Genomic DNA, 20,488 nt, shown 5'->3' with positions numbered 1-20,488 from the left:
GCATCCTTGACCCCAAATCACGTGCTGTGTAACCCGTGTTTATTAAGTCCAATTCGTCCGAAAATTTTGATTTTTTTTTTATCACTTAATTAATTGTTCACATTTGTTTGGGCACGATGGCGCTGGCTGCAGTGCGCCGGATTTTGCGGCCCTGTGCCGGGCTACACGGCAAAAACCTGCTGGCATGGTATGGTTTTGTGTTCCTGTTAAAAATTACGTTTTCAATAAAAAAAAATCAGGTTTTTTGGTCCAGTACTGAATGACAATATTATATGTGAAAATCAAACCATTTTATATTGCCATGTTTAAAATGTAATTTATGAGTACTGACATTCAGTGACTTGATTTTTCAATTGTAATAACCATTTTCACTTTGTTTTTATTTATACTGCTAAAACTTCATTTTGTTTATGACAATGTCCATGTATCATGCCTTCTCTCTCTAAAAACTAAAGATAATTCCATTCTCTTCACTGCAAAGAAACATGCTCAGAACCTTGCCAAGAAAACAGTAAATGTTCCGTCTAGACTGATTTTGTCTATGCTGTTGGCCTGAATTAACGTATTGCATCACTAATTGAAAAGAATTTGGCATTCAGAAAGTGCCGCTATGTTGTTACAAATTCTGGTTAAAAAAATGTATGTGATTTGTAACCAGTGCGAGTGCACAATAAGCTCTGGCCGTGTTGCAAGAAGTCTTGCATGAAATCGATCAATATGATCCCTGCCAGAGCTTAAAAACGCGACGCCGAAAAATGCGACGCCATGGCACATATGGAACACCATACTTTTGGTCAATTTTTGGGGACAGACAGACCGACCGACCACCAAGTGACATGAAAAAGCTCCTGCCAGAGCTTTAAAAAAAATGTTTCATATATTTTTTGGTCCTGCCCAAATGTGTCCTGATATTTAAGCCGGTCTCTGGCTACAAGTTCAGCTCACTCGACCGCCGCCAACCAACAAGCCAGAGAAGACCTGGCAGCAGCGTATCGCGGACTAGACTTCTACGGGATGGGGGAGGGGATATGCACCCATCTGACGACCAGAGCACCGTCCCGGAGCGGCAGTGGGGATATGATGCTACTGATACCTTACGGCTTGCATTGGAGTGAGGTACGACCACTATAATAGAGTCCCCCTGTATATAACCCTATGTACCCCTCCCAAGCACTCAAATTTTGGTGAAGAAAAACAAAAACTAAATTGAACCATCTGGAAATTAATGATGACCGATTTTAAGTGCTCCCTTCATATTTGTCGAGGAGTGTGGCCTAGCGGTTGGGTTCGTGACTCATGATCTGAGGGTCAGGGGTTCTAATCCAGCCGCTGGCCATATATTGTGTCCTTGGGCAAGCTACTTCATCCCACTTGCCTCTCTCCACCCATGGAGTATAAATGTGTACCGGCATTATAACTTGGAAGCAACCTGCGATGGACTAGCATCCCGTCCAGGAGGAATAGAAATATTCTTAGTCGTTTCATGCTGAAACCGGAAATAAACGCCGGCCTGATGGGCCATATTGGCTCGTGACAGACTTTACTTACTGTTAATACATGTACTAATTATATCTGCAGAAACGCAAATAGAAAACGCAGTGTCCATGTAACCCTTCAGGCCCCGTTTTATTTTGCAGGTGACGGCGAGCTGTTTGATAGGCGTGAATATCGCGACCGGACAAGTGATGGAGGGGGATGGTGATGTAGAACCCAGCGCAGCTAACATCCATACGGCCATCTACAAGAGCAAAGGCGACACCGTCAACTGCATCATGCATACACATCAGTTCTACACAATGCTGCTTAGTAAGTCTTGACCGTTTCTCAACAGTCGGCTTTCCACTTCGATCGATTTTCTGCTCACGTGGTCGCAAATAGCTTCTCTCTTTGCTTTTCTATCCGTGGCTGACTGCTATGCTGTGATTGGCTTAAAGTTTACTTTGGCCAACGAAGTATGGTAGAGTTGCCATTTGATCATTGTTGAGAGTCTGACATTTTGAAATATCGCGACATCTAGTCGCTTTCCATCACTATAGCTTCCTTAGTTTTACTGCGCCAATTAAGCCATTTTCATTTCCAAAACTGCCCAATATTATCATCCTCATTTTCAAAACAGGTTGCCTGCAAGAGTCAGAACTACGAAACGTCCACCAGCACTGCATGCGGTTCCACGGTAAGGTGGCGTACGACCGGGCATACGGCGGCACGGCCCACGAAGGAGAGGCGGAGAGCACGAGGCTGGCGCGCAACCTGGGCGACAAAGACTTCCTGATCATGGGCAACCACGGTGTGTTGGGAGTTGGACACTCAGTGGCCTACGTGTTTGATAGCATGTACTATCTGGAGAAAGCTGCCAAACTACAGGTATATAGGCCCCCCTATGCAATGGTTTCTAATTGGTAAGAAGCTCTTTCCAGAATTTTGACATGACCTCCGGTTTAGGCGTCAAGAGATCAGGCACCTGGCTTGGGTGACTCCAAAGTTGTAGGTCATTGTTGTGCTTCAATTATCATTTAGCGGCCTATAAGTTAAGCGCGATTCATTTTGATAAGAACATTAAAGATACGTAAATGATTCTTAAGTGCGCGAGAAAATGGAGCTTAAGCCAGGATGAAGCCAATATTTTCGCTGAAGGCTATTTGTCAGCTATAACTCCGATCGATCCGCGACGCTCAGAAACCCAAAAAGTGATTATTGCGTTGAGGATGGTCGTGGCTCAAGTCTATGATGTTTTGCCGTAAAATACGCTTTAGCCCTAAAATACGCTTTAGTCCTATAATGCTGTGTTGGCCTCCAGGGCTCGCGGGTAGAAGTCCACCTTGAATCGAGTCTATGATAATAATAATAGGAGAGAGTGAATCCGAAACTTTGCTTCATCTTTGATCAATTCATCTTTCAGGTGATGGCAGCAGCTACCGGCATGAAGCCATTTGAAGCATCTGACGAGGTGGCGCAGAAGGTTGCCCGTTACTTTGACACGCACGGGGCCAAATTCTGGGACAAACACTTTTTGGGCATCAAGAAACTGCTGGAACGGAGGCAACCAGACTACAGATCCTAGAACCTCAAAAAGAGGCCTGCTAGGGCAAAGGAGTTCGCTCCTACTCACCACCCACCACTCTTATTCCTTCGAGTTCACATTTGCAAAAATTTTTAACAATAAGTAATCGTCCACTTTCACACGACACGTGCGCATGTACCTACATTGATCATGGTGGTTACCAATAATGCTTGGACAGGTGTTTCCTATTATTTTGTGAAGGTTTACACCCTTAATATTCTGTTGGTATGATCAGAATGGAGGGCTTTGTGTGGCGATGAATGCTTTGGCCATCATTTAAAAAGAATATTTATACTTATCCTCAAAATCGCCGACCTTAACTCTGGTCACATCAAAAATTCATAATAACTATTTTCATTCTGCTTATAACTATATCTTTTAAAATCAAATCACATTCTATACTGTATTGATGAGAACGTAATTAATACACCGGCTATATTGGGAAACAGGTTTTATTTCCTAAGTTACATTACTACTGAAATCTTATGGCTTGTAATTACTAGTATGAATAAAATTAATATAATTGTCTCAAGTCCTGTCGCCTCATTTGTTGAAATTGTGTAGGGATTATGGTTTGAGTTCATTTTGTTCGAAAACAAGATAGGCTATTGCCACAAAGGAAGAAAGACTTTATGGGCGCCGTGTTGAAAAAAAGGAAACGAAATAAAATTGATTGGAAAGCTTTAAAACAGATGTAAAACAAGTAAACGCGGACTTTTTTTTTTAAATAAAACGTGTTTAATAATGTTTACCAAACACATTTAATTAAACACTGTTTGCATTTTGAACGAATTTTGTTCGCACTTAGTTCGCTTTCTCCAACAGGTGATTATTTCCCCTTGCGTTGTGCAGACACGGAATCCCTGCACATCATTAGATACGGATCATTTATTTTAGTGTAACAATATGGAGTGGCCCAAGAAGGTTTAGTTATGAACAAAAATGGTAGCCGTCGTCACACGCAGTGCCGGCCACTGATGGAGCTTGGAGGAAGGGTAGGCTCGGGGTTTCCCAAACCTTGGCTCCGTTTCGGCTCCGGCCTAATATCTTACTCTGGAATCACATGAAAGCTTTTTATGTCCAATGCAATAGGAATCCGAACCATAACAGGTGCAGAAAGATGTGATGAATCTTCAGTGTCTGGTCAAAAATCTCTTCATGAAGCCAAAATGCGAGTCGATGAAAGCAGACGGTTTGTTTATTAGTCATATGCGCCTAAGTAACATTTTGGTAAAAGGTCCCATAAAAGTCAAACATGATTATTGAACTTTCTTGAATCACAAGTGCAACTTATTTCAATATCAATATTCCTTGTAATTGTTTTGTTGTATACAACAAATAATCCAGTCTGCTGGACAGGATTATCCTCCTAATTTACCGGCCAAACGACACATTTTCTAATAAAATTTAGACGCATGAAAAAATAATGGCTATATAATATATTAATAATCACTGTGATTATTAAAGACAGGAAAATGAAAATACATTATTTTCCATATGTATGACTTAATTAAAACATTACCCCCCACCGCCCCCCCCCTCCCCCCCCCCCCCCCCCAAAAAAAAAATCGCGCCGGGATATGATCCAGCCAGGCCAGACGTCATCTACGAAAGGCCATCGAATGTATAAATTGCTCTTTTGCAAGTATATGTTTGGTGAATCTTGTTTTTTGGATGTATATTTTGGCGAGTTTTGTTTTTTGCAAGTAAATGTTTGGTGAATCTTGGGTTTTTTTATGTATATGTTTTGGCGAATCTTGTTTTTTTTTGCAAGTACACTTTTAAAAATGCCCGTAAATTTACGGACTCCGTAAAGTGAAATATTCTGTACGTAATTTTACGGACTTTCCGTAAATGCAAATATTAATTATCCTAATTAGCGTGATTACAATCAACCACATCGGCCCAAACACCTACACATAATATAATACATCTAAGTACATATTGTTATTTCACCCACAACCATGTACACATGTCCAAACTCATGTTAAGGGTCTGTTTATTTTACGGAATGAAAAAACTTTTCCGGAAATTTTGCTGCAGGAAAACGGAACGCTGTTTTCTTGCAGTTGCCCGCACGTAATATATGTGTGCGATGTTTTACAATATATGTGCGATGTTCAATATACTGAATATTACACATAAATGTAAAAGATAACACACAATTATTGAACATTTAACATATATGTGGTAACATTGAATTTTGCAACGTTTGACACGCCATAGTGGTCGTTATCTTTTTATAGTTATGTGACCGTTTTAGCCGATTTTCGGCTAACTTTGACAGATTTTTTGTTAAAAAAACGAGTTTGACAGAAAATTTGACAATGGATTTTTTTGGAAGATTTCTGGCAGAATTCTGCAAAAATGGTTATCTGACAGAAAAACATAGCAAATTTGATAAAAATGATATTTTGTTTAAAAATAGCTTCAATCTTTTTCAAACAAACCCTTGCATAAATGTTACAGTTTGGCTGGTCTAGACTAGCCCGACTGCGTCTGGCCGTACAGTACTATCGCAAGCGTACAGAGCTTGCGATAGTACACTACTGTACGGCCAGACGCAGTCGGGCTAGTCTAGGTGCCGAGGTTCACTGAGATAATTAACCGGACTTCGTCGTGACGCAACCGTGTTTTGTCTGAAATTTCAAAATTTCATAACATCTTTATGTGACTATAGATTGTTTATAATTTAATTTGAACCTTAATATTAAGGCAATACTACAACATGTGATTTTAAGTGTTTATAGCGTATTTCGAGTAATTCTTGGGAATTTGGCAGATTTTTGATCAATCTGACAGATTTTTGACATTTTTGAAGTCCATTTAGCAGAATTTGGCCATGACCTTACGGTCATCCTGTTTATAGCTCCATGTCTAGATCTTCGGAGGCGTACCTGGAGACCAGACGCTTGACTTGTAAAATTACAACACAAACATGATGTCCGTCGTTTCTTCCAGTGCTAGGAGATTGTTGGCTGCCTCGAGCTCCCTCGTCCCTGGAAAGTCAGTCACAACGAAAACTGCCAAGTGTCATTGCCGGTTCGTATCACGACACAGTCTCAAACATTGCCATTCGAGGTTCCAACGTTATGTAATAGGCCTAGTGTGCACTGTGTGATGAGTCGACTTCAATTAAAATATGTCCTTGATTTTATCATAGGATCATTCATAGGCGCAACATGGCCCCATACCATGCATGCATACAGGCCCATTGTACTTAAATTCTAGTTCTAGAAAAGTAGAATTACATCGTAGCTAGGCTACTTCGATATTTGTAGTAGGGAACGGCACAGACATGCACCCATGTCTAGCTAAGTCATAGTGCTGTGTAAACTGTATTCTGTGTTGTGCGTAATCACCCAAGTGGTTGTGTCACGCCCCAACTATCGCATCGGTCCCAACTATAGTTGGGACTGTCCCAACTATAGTGCGGCAGTTGGGTCGGCCCAACTATAGTTAGGACTGGAGTTGCGCCGGATGCTTCATGCTTGATAGATCTTGTTGGATTAAATGTTCCGCGGCGCTGGCACCGTGTATTGGTCGTGCATGCATGCCGCAAGGCTGGCCGGTCACGTGGTACTGCCTAGTTGGATGAGTTGTCCAGCTGCTGGGTTGATTGTCCAGCAACATTTTGCAAAATTCAAAGATTGCCATGGCCGGCCAACTATAGATGGGCCCCACCCATAGCTAATGTCAAAGGTCCCAAGTAAAGTCGGACAGTATGTAACAGAGCTGTAGGGAATGTTTTATAGTCGTCGTACATCATGTAAACTATAGTTGGGACCGCCAAATAAAAATATTGCGGTGGCCCAACTACAGATGGTCCCCACCCATAGATAATTTCATTGGTCCCAAGTAAAGTCAGATGTGTATTAGAGTTGTAGGGAATGTTTTATAATCGTACAACAATGTACACTATAGTTGGGACCGCAAAATAAAAAGATTGGAGTGGCCCAACTATAGATTCGCCCCATCAATAACTAATTTCAGTGGTCCCCAGTAAAGTCAGACATGTATCAGAGCTGTAGGGAACGTTTTACAGTTGTACATCAATGTCAACTATAGTTGGGACACCGCAAAATAAAAAGATCGGAGTGGCCCAACTATAGATGGGCCAGCCCAACAGTGGAACTTACAGTTGGGACCGTCCCAACTATAGTTGGGACAGGCCCAACTATAGTTGGGCCAGCCCAACTGTGGAACTACAGTTGGGACAGGCCCAACTATAGTTGGGACCGATGCGATAGTTGGGGCGTGACAGCTGCACATTAGGCAAAATAAAAAAAAAAACATGTTTAGCGTCCTGCCTCTTTGACAAAAAGGAAGGAGGAGGCCCTTTTTTTTTTTTTTTTTCTTTTCAAAATGGCCGCCCGACACGCTAGTCCTGAGTTCTGAGACGTAGAGAACCAGTTAATATTTCACACGGGGTGAATGTATGATAGACTCTCGTGCAGACGCACGTGCTAATTGGCTATTTCCACAGCTTTATACACGGTATAAATGTCTAAAAATACGATTTCTTTCGTCAGAGATCGTTAAAATTTATCAATTTTTGTCTTTAAAAAAAAAAAAAAAAAAAAAAAAAAAAAGGAGGCGGCCTCTAAAAAGGAAGCGGGCGGGGACGCTAAACATGTTTTTTTTTTTACTTCGCCTTAAGTATATGGAGCCATTAATTCATGTGCAAATGCAATGTTCGAACTAGTAATGTTATAATAGTGCCTCTAAGTGTAAGACCCCCATATAGCCGGTTCGGGTAGGCCTAAAATAATGCGTTATAAAATTTGCCGGAAAAAATTTCGTACTGGATCACCACTTTTTTTCAATTAATTTTCAAGCGCCAAAAGTTGCATCCTTTATGGTTATTCCCTCCTCTACTCTCACCCTCTCCTTTTCTTTATTCCTATTTATTAATCAGTCACTTACTTCATCGAGATTCGAACCTCGGACTCTTGCTTGATACATGAGACTCTTAGCCGCTAGGCCGCGCACGATCGCTGTTGCAATAATCAATCTTTGGACGTATTTGAAGCATCCATTGAAATAACTAAATATTCATGAGAATATAAATATTCATAATGACGTATTGCACTATCATTGGCTGGCTCATGCGTTGTCATGGTTGTCAATGTCATGCGTATGATCATGATGTACCGCTGTCTTCCAGACACTTCAATCAGTTTTGACCGGCTGCTTCAACTTAGTTCTGCACGACGTGGGCATCCAAAATGTGCTCTAAAAACACATTTTGCCTAATTTTTTTTCGCATTTACACAGCTTCCTGGATTCCTCTTGGGTGAAATCAAAATTGATGTGTTTGGCGGCAGGTAAAGTGGTGATCCAGTATGGATTTTTTTCCCAATTTGCCTTTTATTTTTAGATTAGAAGTTTTGTTTGGGAAAAGGGCAATACTGGATTATTTGTTACAGCCCCAGGTACCCAATTTCATAATCTCTTGAGTCTGGAACCGGTTCCTTGTAGGCACCCCCACCCATCTCCTTGAGGCCTACATGTATCCACTTTCCCACCCCGGACGTTACCCACCCCAAACCTTACCAACCCCTATCTTAAACCAGGTTCATTCTGGGAGACAAAATTTGCCTTTAAGAATGAACCTGCTAGATCTGATCCTAAAACAACAACCCACCACCCCCCCCCCCCCCTTAAAAACTTGTGCATTGTGATAGACAGAATTTTTTTCTGTTTTTTTTTCTCCAAGTCGCTCACTGTGTACAGTAGGAGGCGACCACCAGCTAGCCAACCAGCAGGCTAGGGAGGATCTTGCCGCTTGCTACCGCGGTCTGGACTACTATGGGATGGGAGAAGGGGTATGCAACCATCTGACGTTGAGGGGGCCAGCTCGCAATGGCAAGGGAGAGGTCATGCTGCTCATCCCCTATGGCAAACACTGGAGTCAGGTGGTTATGAACCTTTGAAATTATGAAATAACTAAAAAACCAGAGTTGAAGTCAAGTACGTCACCATATACACTGAAATTCCACAAGTCACTCACAAGTCATTGAGTCTCAAGTCAAGTTGTAAGCTTTTCAATGACTTCTTACTTGCGACCTTGTGATTTGGTCTATGATTGACTTTGATTTGACTCGGATTTACTCGACCACAACTTACAAACTACCCAGTTATGCACCTATCAAATGTACTCTCAAAAGCGCCTCTCTTTATGTCAGTATTTCGTAAGATCCCAGGGTGGTATTTTTGGTCCTCTTCTAGGTGCAAATAAAAAATCATTCTTATTCATTTGTACGTGGGGTATGGACTTAACAATTGTAAAGTGACAATCCCTACCTCTTGGAAGGTATGCAGGAACATCTAAGAAAGCCATAAACCTCAATGGAAAATAGAAGCCCCATCCTTTCAGGACCAGGGGACTCATCGTGTCTTCCTTTTCCATTTATTTATTAGTAGCTCCAAAAAATATGGCTTTTTGACAACCCAATCCACAACCATCTAGGTCCTGACCAGATCCCATATAAATTGTTTCTTCACCTCTGGTCCTCTCGAGCTTGCTATAGTGTGTTCCTTCTAAGACATTTCCTGGTATTGAGGGGAATGCTCAGGCTTTACATTCACCTGTCTCACATCCAGTAAAAGTGAAGTCCTTTTGTTGCCTGCAGGTGACGGCGAGTTGCCTGGTAGGAGTGGACATTCACAGCAAGAAGGTGGTTGAAGGGGAGGGAATAGCGGAAGACAGTGCGGTCTGGATACACACCGCTATCCACCGTGCCATGGAGAAGACTATAGACTGTGTCATGCATGCTCATCCACCGTACGCGACAGCACTAAGTAAGTCAATGTTTGGGTATCGAGGAACAGTTTACATCTGTGGTGATCACCACATCTGTGACCTAGTTGTTCTTCTTTGGAAAACAAGCTGTTAAGAGTCCCTTCTGGGTGATAAGTTGAGAGTAGCTCATGCATAGCACGTACCTCTACTGCACTGTCAGTATTGAATACAGACTATTTTTTTTTTTCATAGTTAGGGCCTAACAGTCCGTAGTGCATTTTGTGGCGTTGGGAAACGGGGGTGGAGGGGAACCATGCCGCGCCTGAAGAAGTGTTACCTCGTCACAATTATAGCGTGGTGTGATTCCTGGCGTGACCCTGACCCCCATCTACTGCGATTCAGTTGGTGGCGGGGCTAAAGAGTTGCAAGCAAAAATGGCGCTGGAAAATTTCAAGGAGGAAATTTCACAATGGATACAGAATGGTAAGACGTATAAAGAAGTTGCATATATTTTTAAGGAAATTGGAGTTCGGCGCGGCTCTTCAATAGCCACTATTTGCAAATTCTGTCGTGAGAACGACATAAATGTAAGGAGGGCAATTTGGGTCCCAGGCATTGACTCGATCCCAAGGCCAGGACACATTAACATTCCAAGGTGCATTGCTTAATTGCCGAACCTGGATCAAAAAAATTGGTCGACAAGACTATTGACCGTTTTGTCATTGTTATGTTTTTGTAAAACAACACTCTAAAATTAAAGCAACTAGCCGTTTATTGCTTTTAACAATTTGAAAAACAACAAAAAGGTAATTTTTTTGTGTCACTTAATACCATTTGACCGTTTTACAAAATTGTAAAACGAAAAACAGTCAATGGTTTGTTTACTGTTTTTGTTTTTGAGGAAATCCAAAACGGTAAAACGAAATAACGGTATGTACCGGGATTAGAGAGGTCGATACTTAGGTTTTTGAAAGGGGATGGCTGAGTTGCGTCCAGGATTTGTTAAAAATGGTCGGGTGTGTTGAAGTCAACATATACATGTACAGCATCCATGGCTTCGCCCTCGTCAAAATTAGACAATGGAAACATTCAATTTTCACTTACTACAGCTATCCAGCTCAAAGTTTGAGTATGCAGTAGAGGTAGTCATTTATCTTAATGTTGTGTAGCAAGGTCACACACCATAATCGTGATACAGTGTGAGTGGGAAATACTCAGAGAGGATGCTTTTCACACAAAAAACAGGCCCGTGTAAGAGCAAGGGTGTCATATTTCAGTTGGTCACAGATTCAAATCCTCCTGTCATTTTTTTTTTATCTATGAAAGTATTTACCTGTTAAATAACCCTCGTGGTTTGTTTGGAGTCGGGGGTCCATTTTGATTATTTTTAATAAGTTATGACCGAGTTGTAGTCAGTCACAAGTCTTTCGGTTTCAAGGCAATACACAAGCTATTCAGATGACAAAAGTATTCTTTTGTGATTGATCATTCTTCTGTCCTAGCTTGTGATTGATTTGTGATATGACTTGTGATTGACTTGAGATCCAACTTGTGATGGACTTGTGGTCTAACTTGTGACGAACTTAGAACTGTGGATAAACATTACCTACCATTGTTGAAACGTAGGTTGCCTGAAAAACCCACGGCTCAAAATGGTTCACCAAAGCTCCATGAGGTTTTATGGCAAGATTGGATATGACGAGGACTATGCTGGCACAGGAGACATGGGAGATGAGAGCGAGAGATTGGCACAGAACATGGCCGGCAAGGAAGTCATGGTCATGGGCAACCATGGCCTCGTCGCGGCTGGCAAATCAGCAGCTGTCGTCTTCGATAACCTCTACTATTTTGAGAGGGCTGCCATGTTCCAGGTGAGAAGGATAAATAACATCATGCTTTGTTTATATGAGCGCTTTCTTGTGGGAGCTATAGATGGGGATGAGAGCCAGCAAGCTCAAGCTCCCATGAGAGCAGGCACAGTGTGATTGTCATTGCGTCTCGGCTTTATTACACTCTCAAAGAGCACTAACGAAGAATCCAGTGTCGTCAATCATACGCTATTACCGAAGTTGCACCATAAGCCACGATTGTACTTATGCCTGTACTTATTGTCCTCCAAGCAATTAGGAATAGGATGCAAATGTGCGTGTATGCCGTAATTTTTAGAACATGCGCATGATGTTCACGAGCGCAGTTCTACCTCAATAGCTTCAAACAATTATGTACTTAGCCATGCAGTTTAGTCCCTTAACACATCTACGAGAAAATCAGCCCGTGAACGCTATAGAAATCTTCCTATTTAAAGTTTGTGGCTTCTTACTCAAAGTATGCTACAGGAGCAAAGGGATTGAAGCTTGTTTCTGATATTTAACGTTAAATAAGCTGTCATTTTTTGATGTTCGAACAGATGGTCGTTGGAAGAGGGGAGTGTAGGGGTGTACCCCCCCCCCCCCCCCCCCCCCCCCCCCCCCGCCATTGTCGCTTTTGTCAGAACAAGCATCATTCTCCCACCCCCGAAAGATTGTCTGGCAAAGTTCTACCCATTATTTCTGTTTGCAATTTTGAGTTTGATCCCCCCTATTCAAAATGATAGGACAACACCTGCGTGTACAGTCATGTGGTTGCGAAGGGCGATTTCTAAAGGTTACGTAATACTTCATTTTGAATGAAACTACATGTGCACACACATGTTCACGTTGGCGGACAAAATCTTTGAAAATTAATTTCTACCATTTGGAAGACCGTATCTTCATGCAACTTTCGGGGTTTATTTCCCTTATGATGATCCAAGTATGTGCTAAAAATCGTTGTGGTGCGTTCGTTACTTTTCGTTGAAATTGGAAAAATCAGCCTGGCTACGTGTGTCATTGAAAGTTGTAACACTGACGTTTGCAATAGCTGTCAATCTTTTCAAGCCTCACGAAAATTAATAAGGTTCCCATCTATTATGGTGTGCAGTAAAATTTTTGAGAAAAGCCTCTTTCACGTGTTATTAATTGATAAATATCACCCCCTTTTTGCCGGCTTCCATTGGTCGATACAGAGACCCACGCCAAAACACGCCGAGTGACGCTTATGAATATGCTAATCTACAATACGATATTGTGTGGCTTGGCCGAAATCGGTCAACCGTAGCGCCTAATATGCACGTGACTTGGGTCAGCAGAAATAATCGTCAAAATTTTCCATGGAGATGTTTCAAATTGTAACACTAGCGTTTACAACAACAGATTAAGCTGAACTTCGGAGTATACTTAGATGATATAAGTGTTCAACTACTCGTGAAATCAAAAATTTGAGAAACTCCTAGAAATTGACATAAATACAGAGATTTGGGGAAGTTTTCGAACGATTTCTTCCAAACATGAAGGTCAGCTATATCAGTAACCAGTATTGACGTTTCGGCATCGATGACGGCACTTTTTTCACTGACATGAAGCTAAGAATTTCTTCTTCCTTTATAATTTAACTATTCAATCATACTGTGCATATTTTCTGAGAAACACAACGTTCAAAAGGCCATGTTTTTTGTGGTGCATGAATTTCACTGCTCTGCTTAGCGTCCAAGTAGGTAATCGGATTAGCTTTGCTTAACAACGGCAGACGCTTTGCCTTAGCAACCACATGACTGTGTATGTTCAACCATCATATTCTTTATCTGTTTAAAAGTGCAATTGGCAGGGAGCAGTAGAGCAAAATGCAATTTGCATCAATTCAGACGAGTGATGTTTTACATTTTTTGACCGCTTCCTTCTCCAGATGATAGCTGAGGCAACGGGCAGGGAACTGGCCGAAGCCAGTGACAAAGTCTCCCAAGACGTCTCCGATTACTACACCAAGAATGGGGACATCTTCAGAATTAACCACTTCAAAGGGCTCAAGGAATTGCTGCAAGGCAAAGGACCCGATTTCCGGTCTTAGGCTGCACGGATCTCTGGTGTGTAGGGATACATGAAGGCGGTTTTGAAACCTTGGCTTTCAGCTTCAGCTGGGGCTTCATCCCTAGCTTCGTAATTATTTCGAGGCCAGTAATTTCCTAAATCAAATGGAAGCATCCAGATTTTGGCCCAATATTACGAAATTAAAAACTCCCATGGCGAAATCAGGTAATCCCATGCCAGTTTTGATTATGTTTTGGGAAGTGGTCAGATTGAAGATCGTTTTGAGGCGTGGTTTTAAATGTGATAACTTTAGAGCCCATTTCGGGAGATGCTTAATGAGGTTTCAAAGCAAAAACAGTAAAACCAAATAATTGTTTATGTGTTAAATTGTTTTTGTGTCTACGTGATCGATGGATCTAAATTATTGTGGTCATAAATTGCAGATATTTAAACAATGGTTCAAGCTCTAAAATCATGAATAACTGAGGTTTTCTGTGTATTCTTTAGGGAAGACAGTGACAGATTTGAGATTTTGGGCAGTTTTCAGATTTTAAAATTGGTAACTTGTCTTCCTTACTCCAAATTGCCTTGCTCAAATGTGTGTGAAATGTTTTCGTTTTGCTGAAAGTGGTCAGATTGAAGATCGTTTTGAGGCGTGGTTTTAAATGTGATAAGGTTTCAAAGCAAAAACAGTAAAACCAAATAATTGTGTGTTAAATTGTTTTTGTGTCTACGTGATCGATGGATCTAAATTATTGTGGTCATAAATTGCAGATATTTAAACAATGGTTCAAGCTCTAAAATCATGAATAACTGAGGTTTTCTGTGTATTCTTTTGGGAAGACAGTGACAGATTTGAGATTTTGGGCAGTTTTCAGATTTTAAAATTGGTAACTTGTCTTCCTTACTCCAAATTGCCTTGCTCAAATGTGTGTGAAATGTTTTCGTTTTGCTGAAAGAACACACCTTTTTTGTGATCCGTCGACAGAACTTTAAAATGGTGTTTGCGTTTAAAATTCCGTAACTTGAAAAGTACATGAGTGATTTGAATGATTCTTGTACTAAAAGAAAGCTTATGAATTGGGCTTTCATACCCTAGATTTGAAAGTGCTACATGCAGAACTTCACTAAAACAATGGTCCCGACATTTGTGTTTCGTTATTTTTTACTCGCCCTTTGATTTGATTTTTTTTTTTTACTTACCCTGTGCATGTACTTATTGATGTCTGGGTTCTGATGTCAGAGACTGATTGGGATAAAATCCTTTGTATTTTAAAGAGCAAGTACATCATAGATTGGTAATGAATGGACATTAATGATGAGTGTATTCCACCCAATTTTAAAAGTTTTATTTTTAAATTATATATATCTCCAGATTTTATGAAATATTAAATACAATAATTGAACCGTGAACTTGAATGATACAATGACACAAGACAGATATTTCATTAAGAAAATTCTTAAGATAAGACTAGCACCCTAACTATCAACTACAGACTGGAAAAACAAAGAGACCTCTTATGCACCAAAATATTTGCAATACCACAAAGTAACCCTTAATTAACAGGCGGCGTTAGGCCTTAGTTGCATGCGAAGGTTTTCGAGTATAAGCCTCTGTACTGAAGACGACACACGGTGATATAAATCCAAATATACATTTATAAGGCCAAAAAAAAAAAGTCTCCAGTTTCTGGTATGCGCGCGCGTCGCCGTAGCCATGCGCGTCGGCAAAATGAAAAAGTTTTTTTTTTCAATACAAGATGATGTCTCAAAACCGCCAAACTCACTGGTTTGACTGGAATCCTGCTGCTGCACAATTTTAACGTGTTTTTAGATGGGGTTATGATCGAGAATAAGCTTTATGTGGCCTCTCTGGACTCCCATATATTTGCACTAAGTTTAGTCGGGCACCATTTGCAGTCATCAGCCGACATTTGAAGCCAAAAAAAAAAAAACAGGTAAACAAAAAAAAAAAAGCCGCGTCGCCGCACCACTTTTTGGGCAAGCTCCATACCAGAAACCGGAGACTTTTTTTTGGGCCTAAGTGGTTGGAATATTGGAGAATTGCGGGTCGCTCCATCCCACTGTAGTTGGTGTATGTATTCAAGTCCTTGCTCTATGATTCAATCACAGATTCTCCTCCTTGATCACACAGCCAGCTCGTCCCACTGGCCCATGTTTGTCAGTGACTCGGTTTCGTTTTTTGGTTTTTTTTCTAAAAATCGCTTTCTATTCGCTTTTCTCTTTCCCGCTCTTTGCGTTGCCACGACAACATATCAAACGACATATCATCCTCGTGACGAAATAAAACGCGTAGGCAAACAAGAAGCCGACGACCCCAAGAAAGAGCAAGACGTCGAGAGAGTGCAGCTGGAAAAAGTTCAAATCCAGCGACTTGGGGCGAAGATAACCACCGCTATATTTGGTGACGTGCTCCACCCAGTTGGCTGCTCGGTCCCTGGGAGTGTTCGGCTGGTCTCGGAAGATTCGGGACCACTTGGTGGCGCTCTCTTTGTACCTGTTTATATCAAAAATGGACGAAATCCAGAATAATTGTCACCGAGTTGGCCCACTCGAGTTTACAGGGGCGGGGGGGGGGGGGGGGGGGGCTGTCCCCCCCATGAAACCTTGTTGCCCCCCCCCCCCCAGTTGCCCCCCACTGAGATTTTGAGTTTCTAAAAAAATTATCATTGATCTACCTGACGCCGTGACGTACATGACGCCCCCCATGAAATGTTCCAGCCCCCCCCCCCCAGCGCCCCCCGACCGATGTCGTATTAACACTTAAGTCTTTCAGCCCCCCCCCCCCTGCCCCCCCCCCCCACCCCCTCGCTCGGCGGCTACGACTGTATTAATTGCAATGAAACAATATTGACTGTTACCCGCGGTATTATCAAATCTCAGTAAATTCTGTCCGTAATTTACTTCTGAAATTGTGGCTATGTACTGGCAACTGAATGGCGTCATACCTTCAAATTATACAGAGTTTCGAACTTTGGAGAGAACATTTTGACAATCACCCTTCGTAAATCAAACTACTGCACCCTCACGTTCAATAAAATGCCTACGATTGCCTCACCGTTTATCCTGTAAGACTTCGACAATGGCGTCGTGGAATATCTGACCAGTCATCGTGTCGATGTCGACTTTCTTGGCGAATCCTCGAGGCTCGATCCGAGCGAGAATGTCGAACTGGTCACCGACCAGCGGCACCCCGACGATCGGAACGCCGTGGTAGATGGCCTCAAACACGCCATTCAAACCCCCGTGACTGATCAGAGCTCTCGTCTTAGGATGACCTTAGAAAATCATACCAACAAACCTTAAAACCAATTCTTCTTGTATATGCAGAGTCAATCAGGCACAATATTACAGTTTTCCTTCCCTTGCGCCTCTGAGCTGAGTTCGAATACCACCCAGATCAACGCGTTGAAGTTGGTTTGACAATAGGCCTATTTTCAGTTTTTTTCGTGGTCTTTCTTAACACGATTTCTTCAGGCTTTTTAAGAATCCGTGGTTTCAACACATGAAATAGATAATATTAGTGAAATACTAGTAAGAGTTTTGCATATCAAGTTTCCTTCAAAACGCGTCATTTTCTCGAGCGGCCTTGAAAGCCTCCAGACGGTACAACATGCAGAACACTGAACGAAATAGTAAGTGATTTGGTGCAAGGCCACTGTCGGCAATGTTTTCTCAAAACACTGTGAGATGATGGGCCTTGTGCAAATATTTTACCTGTCCACACTCCCAAAAAAAATACTTAAAAGGACCGCATGAATCTCCCTTACCCACGATAATATTAGGGACCCTCAGAAATTGTGCGGGTACGGTATAACAGTCGGGAAAAAACCTTGCTGTGATTATCGCTTTTTTGTCTGGTTATTTGACCAAACCCGCATATGTACACCTCGACGTTCTAACGCGAGTTGACATTGCCTGCATTGTGTGCCCTGCGAAATAGCCAGCAAAATAATACATGTATAGAAACATTGATAACTACATGCCCGGAACTGATTTTAATGAGAAAAACCTTGATGGAAGTGAAGGTAGGACTGATAATAAAAACTCTGTAGGCATTCCGCCAGAAATGGTGTCGTTTGGGAGAAAACAATCCTTGAAGGTGGTTTTAAAAAGTCACGTGTGCCGGTGTGCAATTTTTTTTCATAACGATATGCGAGGAGTTCCCTTCAACAGGGGCCTCAACGTCACATAGGCCCTAGGTCTTAAATAACAAACCTGTTGAATAATGGAAGTTCTGGCAACGGAATCTACGAGTAAAAAAACACATTGTGTATCAAGTTTGCCCTGTTTTCTCAAATTGTGTATTTCCAGTGAGGTAAAAAAAAAATCAACCGGTTAGTTTTCATGTACCTAACATATTTTTATTCAAACGAAAAAGGGGAAAAATGCACAAACTGCAAATGGTTATGCATGTAGGCCTATAATATGCACAAACAACTTTTCCGAACTGCGCACGTAATCGTAACCAACACCATTTTCGAATACAGACCCTGGAAAAAGAAGCGATATACAGACTAAGCGCGTACGGGATAGGCATAATTATGCGGCTCGGAAAAAGTTGTCGATTACTTCACCATTAAGCAGACCCCACCTATCCAATGCACACTAATGCCGGCCGACAACGCACCCGATTAATAACCGCGTAAAATGGTGATTTAAATTATCAGGCGACTTTTTCCAATAGGCACATACGTCCGCCGTACCCGCACCATTTTTAATTCCCATACTTTTGAACTCCAAGCTTGCATGACTTACCGAGTAAGTCATTCAGCGGTAACCAGTTGACCAGTTTGGAGTTGTTGCCCAGGGAAGCGGGAGGTTCCCCCTCGTATTTCCACACCACCCTCTGAGGCAGCCGGGCCAGGGCTGCCGCCAGGTCATCGGACCGGCTGGCGTCCAGGGTGCTGAAGTAGGAACTCAGAGTGAAGATGACGACACCATGCTCGCCCGATCCCTCCATGAATTCCTCCAAGTCCTTAGCAAGAGATTGTTATCGAAATTGAATGTTAAATGTAATTACCCATTCAAATTACTTTGGAATACTTCCCACGAATCTTTTATCCCAAAAGTAACAGCGAACCTGTCACCTAAAGGCCTGTATAAACATTATAAAATAGGCGTATTTTTATCCTGCTAAAACATGGTCGGTGGTTATAAGATTAGTTTCCTGCTAAGGGTTCCTCAGGACTACCCTGCTAAATCCAACAGAGTCCAACGGCACAATCCAACAGAATCCAACTGTGCCTAATTTTTAGTTGTCTGCTAGATCCAACAGAGTCCAACTTGGCGTCATTTATCAGTACCCAACAAATATCCGACTCTGAAAATGTACCTGTACGCTTGTACAAGGGGTTTACTGCTCAATCCAACAGGCTCCAACGGGTTTATGAGATAGTTGGATCCTGATGGATTCAGCAGGGTTAGGGTTAGCAAGTCCAAGAGATTGGCTAAAGGCTTACCTTATCCAGTGGTTTAGCTGGTGCTGTTGTCAGCCCGCCAATGAGTACGACATTGGGAGTCAGCGACCGTGGATAGTCTGCAGCGAAGTCGGTGTTCATCATCCATAGCTCGGACCGACCCAGTGACTCGTACGTGCTCATCTCCGGTCGAATTCCGTACTTAGTTTTGAGACGATCGAACGGCCCTAGACAGAAGTTGTCGTACAGGAAGGCGTTTAGGCTATAGGCGAAGACGTTCAGGCAGCGCTGCAAGACATTCATATCATCCGTGAACTTCGTCAGAGCTCCAGGTATGTAGGCCGGATTGCTGGGAATGCCCGCCAGCCGGCCGTGTGCCATCGGCATGATGATACCGTTCATGACGTTCACGTAGCGGAGGTTTAACTTCTGCGCGATCAGGATGAAACAAGGGTACATGATGTCGCCGACGACGATGTCGAATTTTGCAGATCGGAGCCGCTCCATCATGGCATTATCAGAGAGGGCAGAGTCACACTCACCGGCAAAGAACTCATTGATGCCGAATGATTTGGCGGTGTTCAGAATCCGACCGGTGCCTTCAGCTTTGAGCGCGCCGGACATCCACAGCTTGAGCCAGGCCCAGGTCGAGCTCTGCTCGCCCCTCAGACTCGTTTCACCGAAAGCGACCAGGCCCTCGCGCATTTGGCTCCGGCTGACCGTTGAAGGGTACACCTCGAAATCGAAGAGTTCGGCCAGGCTGCTGTTGGCACGGTAGCCGAAGGCATCACTGATGACGAAAGTGACTTTGTGTCCCCTCTTAACCAGGGTCTCAGCAATGACGGAGCCCGTGTAGAAATGACTTCCTGGCCCACCCAGCCCTGAAATGAATAGGATATTGTAGGCTTGCGTTGAGGCAGGCAAACAGACTACCGCAAGGAAGACCCACACCATCCAACGGAAAAGCACCCCAATCTCCATGGTCATCACACCTCAGGAAAGCTTCATGCAACGACCAACGTATTTCTGGTACACGTGTTGGGTAAAATTGCAGCTCAAGTTTGCTCCTTTCCTAACAACATTGGAATTCCTTACTGAGACCGTCTGTCGTCTCTAGTGGTCTTTAGTCGTTCAGCGAGGCAATCAAAGCCCTGACCGCACTACTGCGAGTGCGCAGAGATTTAATGCGGGTAGGTCTTTTTATGCCTCAATTATTATGCCTGATCTGTTCCAAAAAAGAACAGTAGGCTATGTATAAAAAAAAAAACCTTTTCAACGGAATGAATACAGGATACGAAAAAATCAGGTTTGTCACTGAGTGTGGCTCACTGATCCTAGTCGATATCGACCAGTGCCAGCA

General features: G+C 42.5%; 3 protein-coding genes across 3 annotated transcripts; 2 read left to right on the top strand and 1 right to left on the bottom strand.

The window, feature by feature from the left end:
* The first annotated feature begins 76 nt into the window (after positions 1 to 76).
* On the top strand, positions 77 to 3,851 carry LOC119739177 (putative aldolase class 2 protein PA3430). The gene is made up of 5 exons (XM_038214006.1): positions 77 to 187; positions 918 to 1,116; positions 1,638 to 1,806; positions 2,117 to 2,364; positions 2,900 to 3,851. The coding sequence occupies exons 1-5, from the start codon at positions 117 to 119 to the stop codon at positions 3,059 to 3,061; spliced, it is 849 nt and encodes a 282-aa protein (XP_038069934.1). The 5' UTR covers positions 77 to 116; the 3' UTR covers positions 3,062 to 3,851.
* A 2,079-nt stretch (positions 3,852 to 5,930) lies between these two features.
* Positions 5,931 to 13,883, top strand: LOC119739307 (adducin-related protein C1289.14-like). The gene is made up of 5 exons (XM_038214191.1): positions 5,931 to 6,103; positions 8,781 to 8,979; positions 9,697 to 9,865; positions 11,433 to 11,677; positions 13,566 to 13,883. Exons 1-5 carry the CDS (start codon positions 6,000 to 6,002, stop codon positions 13,725 to 13,727), a joined length of 879 nt encoding a protein of 292 aa, XP_038070119.1. The 5' UTR covers positions 5,931 to 5,999; the 3' UTR covers positions 13,728 to 13,883.
* Positions 13,884 to 14,848: 965 nt separating this feature from the next.
* LOC119739306 (UDP-glucuronosyltransferase 2C1-like) lies at positions 14,849 to 20,272 on the bottom strand. Its single transcript, XM_038214190.1, has 5 exons — positions 19,171 to 20,272; positions 18,467 to 18,686; positions 16,767 to 16,986; positions 15,733 to 16,205; positions 14,849 to 15,352 (listed from the first exon to the last, which is right to left on the bottom strand). The coding sequence occupies exons 1-4, from the start codon at positions 20,113 to 20,115 to the stop codon at positions 15,917 to 15,919; spliced, it is 1,674 nt and encodes a 557-aa protein (XP_038070118.1). The 5' UTR covers positions 20,116 to 20,272; the 3' UTR covers positions 14,849 to 15,352; positions 15,733 to 15,916.
* Positions 20,273 to 20,488: the final 216 nt, after the last annotated feature.

This window comes from Patiria miniata, unplaced genomic scaffold (genome assembly GCF_015706575.1).
Source record: "Patiria miniata isolate m_02_andy unplaced genomic scaffold, ASM1570657v1 HiC_scaffold_30, whole genome shotgun sequence".
Lineage (NCBI taxonomy): Eukaryota > Metazoa > Echinodermata > Asteroidea > Valvatida > Asterinidae > Patiria > Patiria miniata.
The sequence above is the reverse complement of the archived record's forward strand: the minus strand, read 5'-3'. Positions and strand labels throughout refer to the sequence as shown.